The 7816-nt window shown below is 45.3% G+C and overlaps 1 protein-coding gene across 1 annotated transcript; it reads right to left on the reverse strand.

Annotated features, from left to right (window-relative positions):
* Positions 1–5952: 5952 nt before the first annotated feature.
* Positions 5953–7041, reverse strand: LOC124690584 (BTB/POZ and MATH domain-containing protein 1-like). Its single transcript, XM_047223950.1, has one exon. The coding sequence runs from the start codon at positions 7039–7041 to the stop codon at positions 5953–5955; it is 1089 nt and encodes a 362-aa protein (XP_047079906.1).
* Positions 7042–7816: the final 775 nt, after the last annotated feature.

Here is a 7816-nt window from a genome sequence, read left to right on the forward strand (position 1 = left end):
TTATAGGATATCTTATACATAACACATATGATTTATTACTACCGTTGACAAAATTGTTTCTTGTTTTCAAAATGAAAAGCTCTAGCACAAAAATAGTAATCCATGCTTCCCTCTGCGAAGGGCCTATCTTTTACTTTATTGTTGAGTCAGTTTACCTACTTCCTTCTATCTTAGAGGCAAACACTTGTATCAACTGTGTGCATTGATTCTTACATGTTTACCTATTGCACTTGTTATATTACTTTGTGTTGACAATTATCCATGAGATATACATGTTGAAGTTGAAAGCAACCGCTGAAACTTATATCTTCCTTTGTGTTGTTTCAAAGCTTTCTACTAAGAATTTATTGCTTTATGAGTAACTCTTATGCAAGTCTTATTGATGCTTGTCTTGAAAGTATTATTCATGAAAAGTCTTTGCTATATGATTCATTTGTTTACTCATTATCTTTGCCATTGCTTCAAATCGCTGCATTCATCTCATATGCTTTACAATAGTATTGATCAAGATTATGATAGCATGTCACTTCAGAAATTATCTTTGTTATAGTTTACCTACTCGAGGGCGAGTAGGAACTAAGCTTGGGGATGCTTGATACGTCTCAAACGTATCTATAATTTCGTATGTTCCATGCTACTTTTATGATGATACTCACATGTTTTATACACATTATATGTCGTTATTATGCATTTTCCGGCACTAACCTATTGACGAGATGCCGAAGAGCCAGTTGTTGTTTTCTGCTGTTTTTGGTTTCAGAAATCCTACAAAGGAAATATTCTCGGAATTGGACGAAATCAACGCCCAGGGTCTTATTTTTCCACGAAGCTTCCAGAAGACCGAAGGAGATACGAAGTGGGGCCACGAGGTGGCGACACACTAGGGCGGCGCGGCCCAGGCCTTGGCCGCGCGGCCCTAGCGTGTGGGCCCCTCGTGACGCCCCTGACTCTACCCTTACGCCTACTTAAAACCTTCGTCGCGAAAACCCCAGTACCGAGAGCCACGATACGGAAAACCTTCCAGAGATTCCGCCGCCGCCAATCCCATCTCGGGGGATTCAGGAGATCGCCTCCGGCACCCTGCCGGAGAGGGGAATCGTCTCCCGGAGGGCTCTTCATCGCCATGATCGCCTCCGGATCGATGCGTGAGTAGTTCACCCCTGGACTATGGGTCCATAGCAGTAGCTAGATGGTTGTCTTCTCCTCATTGTGCTATCATGTTAGATCTTGTGAGCTTCCTATCATGATCAAGATCATCTATTTGTAATGCTACATGTTGTGTTCGTTGGGATCCGATGAATATTGAATACTATGTCAAGTTGATTATCAATCTATCATATATGTTGTTTATGTTCTTGCATGCTCTCCGTTGCTAGTAGAGGCTCCGGCCAAGTTGATACTTGTGACTCCAAGAGGGAGTATTTATGCTCGATAGTGGGTTCATGCCTCCATTGAATGCGGGACGATGATGTGAAAGTTCTAAGGTTGTGGATGTGTTGTTGTCACTAGGGATAAAACATCAACGCTTTGTCTAAGGATATTTGTGTTGATTACATTACGCACCATACTTAATGCAATTGTCTGTTGTTTGCAACTTAATACTGGAAGGGGTTCGGATGATAACCTGAAAGTGGACTTTTTAGGCATAGATGCATGCTGGATAGCGGTCTATGTACTTTGTCGTAATGCCCTGATTAAATCTCATATTACTCATCATGATATATGTATGTGCATTGTTATGCCTTCTTTATTTGTCAATTGCCCAACTGTAATTTGTTCACCCAACGTGCTATTTATCTTATGGGAGAGACACCACTAGTGAACTGTGGACCCCGGTCCATTCTTTACATCTGAAATACAATCTACTGCAATACTTGTTCTTTACTGTTCTTCGCAAACAAACATCATCTTCCACACTATACATCTAATCCTTTGTTTACAGCAAGCCGGTGAGATTGACAACCTCACTGTTACGTTGGAGCAAAGTACTTTGATTGTGTTGTGCAAGTTCCACGTTGGCGCCGGAATCCTTGGTGTTGCGCCGCACTACACTCCGTCACCAACAACCTTCACGCGTTCCTTGACTCCTACTGGTTCGATAACCTTGGTTTCATACTGAGGGAAAACTCGTTGTTGTACGCATCACACCTTCCTCTTGGGGTTCCCAACGGACGTGTGTTAACTACTACCACGCCAACAGCAATGCCTTACAAAACATGTACAACCAACGAGTTTGGGTGGCACAACAAAGTCACTGTTATTTAGAAGGAGTTGGCAAGGAGATTGCATACCTAGAATCCTTGAAGGTATTCTGTTGATCAAATACATAGCGGTCATAACTGCCTCACTCCATAAGAATTTGGGAACATTCATGGTAAACATAGGATATCGAGCCACTTCAAGAATGTGCCTATTCTTCCGCTCAGCAACTCCATTTGGAGAAGGGTGTCAGGACATGAAGTCTGGTGCAGTATACCTTGTGAAGATAAGAAAGCAACAAAAGGTTTGTTGATATATTCAGTAACATTATCAGTTCTGATCACTTGCATCTGAACATTGAATTGGTTTTTTCACATAGACACAAAAAATCTAAAAACAGGTGAACACTTCATCTTTGTGACGCATAAGATAGATCCAAGTCAATCTGGAATAGCAACCAATAAAAGTCACAAAGTACTTCATGCCACTTACTGACACAACAGGATACGTCCATATATCATAGTGCACTAACACGAATGGGGATACACTTCTGATAACTCTACTAACATAAGAGGTTCTCGTATGCTTAGCATATGCGCAAGCATCACAACATAATTTAGTTATGTCCACTCCATCCATTACATCGGGAAAAACTCGAAACATTTTATCAAACGCCATGTGGCCCATTCGACAATGATGAACCAGTGTCATTCTCTCCTTTCCTCCAACAACTGCAGCAAGCACATAACCCGCATCATGCCCCATCTTGTCACGATATATGTGCCAAAGACCTCTATGCATGGTTGCAGTCACAATCTTCTTATTGCTCTCCCTTTCCTGAATTAAACACATATATCTATCAACTATTATGCGGTAGTCCTGCTGATCAATTAAGGCACTTAGAGACAACAGATTTACTGGAAAAGCAGAAACATGTAGAACTGATGACAATTTTATGTTGGGTGTACATTGCACCGACCCCTCCCCTTTTATAGATTGTGATGTGCCATATGCTATTTGGATAGTGCCTCTATGTGTGGGAGGATACTGAGTATAAGAGTCAAACTCACTAATATTGCCAATAACATGTTTGGATGCTCCAGAATCAAGAATACAATCTGAATTAACATTATGAGTGGCTATAGACACTATATCAATATTACCTTCATCTTTGTATATATAGTGAGAAAAGTTCACAAAGGTTGCTTCATTTTGTCCTTCTTCCTTTGATTGTCCCTGAGAGGTACTGGTAGTTGGCTCTGAAGCTGCTGCCATATGTGCCTTGGGTGATGTAGCGTCCTGCTGTCCACGGTCCACCACCCCTACTATAATGATGTCCATATGGCTGTCCACCACCTCCGCCATATTGTTGTCCATATGGCTATCCACCACCTCTTCCATATTGATGTCCACCACCTCTACCATCACCTCTTCCTCTATAGCTTCCTTTGCCATGTGTGTATCCTCCGCTCCCCGTACCGGGTGTAGCAAAGGAGGTACACTAATGCTTCAAGTGTTCCTTCTATCCATAAGTATAGTAGTCTCTCATCTCTTGTCCCTCGGTTGTGTAGAAGGTTGGATGAGAGACAAAATCGCTGCCCTTTGTCATATTCGGACGTACTTCCTCTCTGGACATAGCTACAATGGCTTCTTTGAGAGATGAGATAGTGGTTTGATGAAGTAAAGCAGCACTTATCCCCTCAAAATCTTGATTAAGACCTTTCAAGAACTTCATGACCCGCTAGTGTTCAATCCAGCTCGCAGCAGCAGTCACGCATTCCCCATGGGAAAGTTCCAGAGGATCAACATGATCTAAATCTCCCCAAAGATGTTGCAACTCAGCCACATATGCCATCACGGTTTTGTTTCCTTGTTGCAAGTCATGCACTTTATCCTCAATCTCAGCAATCAACATAATGTTCCCCTTTCCAGAATAGACATTTGATGGGGTGTCCCATACTACTGAAGTCTTTGTGAGTGCCTGTACAGAAGCAACAATGTTAGGAACCAAAGAGTTAAGCAACCATGCCACAATCAGAGAATTTATGGCATTCCACTTCTTCCATTCAGGATTGGTCTTGTTTGCTTGTTCTGCAGCTTCACCACTCACACGTTCATCCAGCCTTTTCGAGTTCAAAATTAACAACGCCCTCCTTGACGGTCAGAGATAGTTGGTCACTCCTTCCAACTTGATTTCATTCGCCGACAGTTCAAGTTTCTGACCGATGTCGGTATGGCGAACGATTGCTCCCCCTCCATCAGATCCTCCTCCATCTCCTTTGGTAGTGATAAGCCCGCTAGCTTCTCCAGAGCTTTGGCCAAATCCCCGTTGTCCCCTATGCTTGCCTTCGCTGCTCTGCTACTACCTTTCGCACCCCCAACCAGCTTGACACCAAACTAACCTCTCAGAAACACCAAAGAGCTTACCTGCAGGATGCCCTCTTCGTCTTCTTACTTCTCACCGCCTTCCCCTCCTTGCCGCCGCGGCAGCCTGCTCCCTTCCTCTTCCACCTAGCTGCCACAACAGTCTAGGCTTCCAGATCAACAGTCCTTCCTGTTGTTGCCCTCCCTGCCCCTTGCTCTGATACCATGTGGGCTGAGGTGAGGGCCTAACCCGAGGTAGGGATAGATGGTGGCTGCAGAGAGGAACTCTCTCTTGTTAGGGTTACATAACTTTGAGATAGAAGCACCTTATATAGGTCAGGAACTGAGCTGGACAGATGGGTCACAAGGCCCACAACAGAGAACAAGAAGACAACCCAACAGGTCATACAATAGATTCACCAACAGTTATCCAACATAAACTAAGAAAAGTTATTATGGCTGCTGTAGGCGAACCCATGTTATTGCTCGCTACAGGTGCTACATAGGGGGACGTCTTGTGTTGCACTTGGGTGTTTCAAGTAGCAACTTTGTGCTTGCCATTGTAAAATAACCAGTTACTTAAAATTGTTTTTTAACCCCGACAGTACATTAAGACATGGTCCCTTGCACAAACATTATGTATTATTTGAACTATTCAGTGTAACTGGCAAAAAAAGTAAGGCTCGTGTTGAAGTGACACATAGGCTGCATCTTATATATGAACCAGGTTATATGGTGATAAAACTAAATTCAGAGTCACACATGCCTAGTGCAGAATCTGATCAAACATTTCGTGAAGTGAGCAAGATCAAGAGCTTTGATATAAGTTTTTTCGGTCTGGATCATGAAGTAGAAGTAGCTATAAGAAGGGCATTCGTGAAACACGGGTTGTAAGTTGTATATGATTAACGTAATTTTAGCCCTATTATTACAGGCCTATTTTATGTACGAAGGCTCAAGTTTTTTGTGTAACATTGTACTACGATAGTCAAATATGAACAATACATGCTCAGTTTCAATGAAACTCAGCTAATACTGTGACAAACTTAAGTTAGTTCTGCAATCTCTTGACAAGTTGCTTTTTTATGGTTGATGTTGATTCATAATTAGAAATTGGCATGTCAATGATTGGTTCTTTTTTTAACGAACCTCATTAATGGTTGGCTTCCAGTATTTAATATACCATGAACTGTAAAAGGAAAAGTATGTAAGGGTAGATAGTAAATATGCTTTCAGTCCAGTGGCAACACCAAACATAACAATTAATAAGACATAACATGCAATTAGTTCATTAACAAGGTAGCACAACAATGGCTGCAGATTTAGCTTAGGATAAGCTGATTTAGGAACACCAATGGAGCAACTAAACTAACCACTCATAAGTTTATCTTATATATTGAGCTGCTGGTCTAAAGTCTTGTAGAACCTCCTCCTCATCTCCACCAATGCATCTAGTAAGATAGACGGACCAGTTTTTCTAAGATTCACATACCCTTGGGTTGCCACCACGTCATCTATATTTAAAGAAGATATACATTCAATGCAAGCATCCTTAAGAATATTGCAGTGATGCTGGTCGGCTAGAGCCAATGTAGTTGCCACATTCTGCACATCAAGATTCTCACAGAGGATGCTTTGACAGAGCAACTTTAGCCTCTCCATGGCATATCGATCAGCAGCCACAAGTAAGTGGCGAATCATTTCACTGTGATCATTTCCCTCAAGATCATCAATGATATCCAAGGAATCAGTATAGATGAAATGGAGCAGGGCCTTAAAGACGTCAGGCTGCATCTCTTTGATGTTTATGAACTCCGTTCCTGTCTCCCCTATCGGCCCATAGAGCTCTGCTTTGAACACAGGCGATCGCATGGCAAGGATGATCCTGTGTGCCGCAAATGTTTCACCTCTGACGCTGAATGTGACATCCGCTGTCTCCTTCGATTCCAGTAGCTTCCCAAGATGTGTCGTGATGTCGGACAGTGGCACGTCAACTTTGGGGGATGATCGGGTTTCAGACACCCGCGTTTCTTTCATGACAGTGACAACACATTCGATCGCCAGGTGATCGTCCAGAAGGTAAGCCGATGCTTCAAACTCACTTCGGTTTATAAAGCAAGCATGTTGTGGAGCATACCTGCTGACATCATTTTCGTTGAACACCCTCGGCCCTGTCATGAACATCGATGAGGAGAGCCCTGTGCTCTGATCGACCAGCCTCAAGTCACATGATGCCCGCACCTTGGCGGCCTTGCTCAGGAGCTCGAGATAAACAGCTATATAATCTTTGTAGTGCGCGTCAAACCCATCAGGGTAGAAGCGGATCGCCCAATCATACCCCCCGACAGAAAAGACGCCGGACATGATGAACTTGCCCAAGCCGGCGCCCCTATGCTTGCTGTACCGCAAGATGCTGAAGACATGGCTGCCCTGCACGTCGTCCACGGTGCAAGTTGAAGCCGTCTTTGTCGCCGGCATTTGGTAAGAGCATCTCCAGTCGCGTCCCCCAAACCGTCCCCCAAACCGCGCCGGATTGAGCGTTTGGGGGACGTATTTTGCTCGTGCCGCGTTTGGGGGACGTCGCTCCCCAGCCGCGTCCCCCAAACGCCGCCCCCAAATGAATATTTGTGCAGGAAAATAAAGGTTTTCATTCAATTTTGATTATATATTACAAAGTTTGAATGAAAACGGCTAGATTTCATCTAAACCTAGGCTACTGACCGCCCGGCGGCGCGTTCGACGGCCCCGCCCCGTCGTCGCCTCCCCTACGCCGCAGCTCCTCCTGCGCGCGCCTCCTCTCCTTGCGTTCGGCGGTGGCCAGACGGTGCCGCTCCCGCCGATAGTCCTCCTCCGCCCTCCCCTGCTGGGCCGGCAGGAGTGAGAGCTCGATGGCGCGACGAATCTCCGCCTCTTCGCGGGCACGGGCGTCGTCCTGGAGCTTCTTCTTCGACTCGAAGGACTCGACGAGGGCGCGTTGCTGATCGGCCGTCTCGTCCGGGTGCGGGGCGTCGTCGTCGGACCAGTCGAACTCGTCGTCGTCGTCGTCGTCGTCCTCCACCTCGGTCTCCTCCGCCTCGGCCTCCTCCTCCATTGGCGCCTCCTCCTCCACATCTGTTGGCGCCTCCATCATCGCCGCCGCATACGCGTCGGCCGCCGCCAACTGCTCCGCCCGCCTCCCCCATAGCGCCGTAAGCGCCGACTCCCGCTGTCGACGCTCCTCCGCCGTCGCCTGCTGGAGCTCGATCGACTCACG

This window comes from Lolium rigidum, chromosome 2, assembly GCF_022539505.1.
Source record: "Lolium rigidum isolate FL_2022 chromosome 2, APGP_CSIRO_Lrig_0.1, whole genome shotgun sequence".
Lineage (NCBI taxonomy): Eukaryota > Viridiplantae > Streptophyta > Magnoliopsida > Poales > Poaceae > Lolium > Lolium rigidum.

What these genes read in the sequence shown, in the direction of transcription:
- LOC124690584 (XM_047223950.1), bottom strand. Translation starts at nt 7,041, where the DNA reads ATGCCGGCGACAAAGACGGCTTCAACTTGCACCGTGGACGACGTGCAG.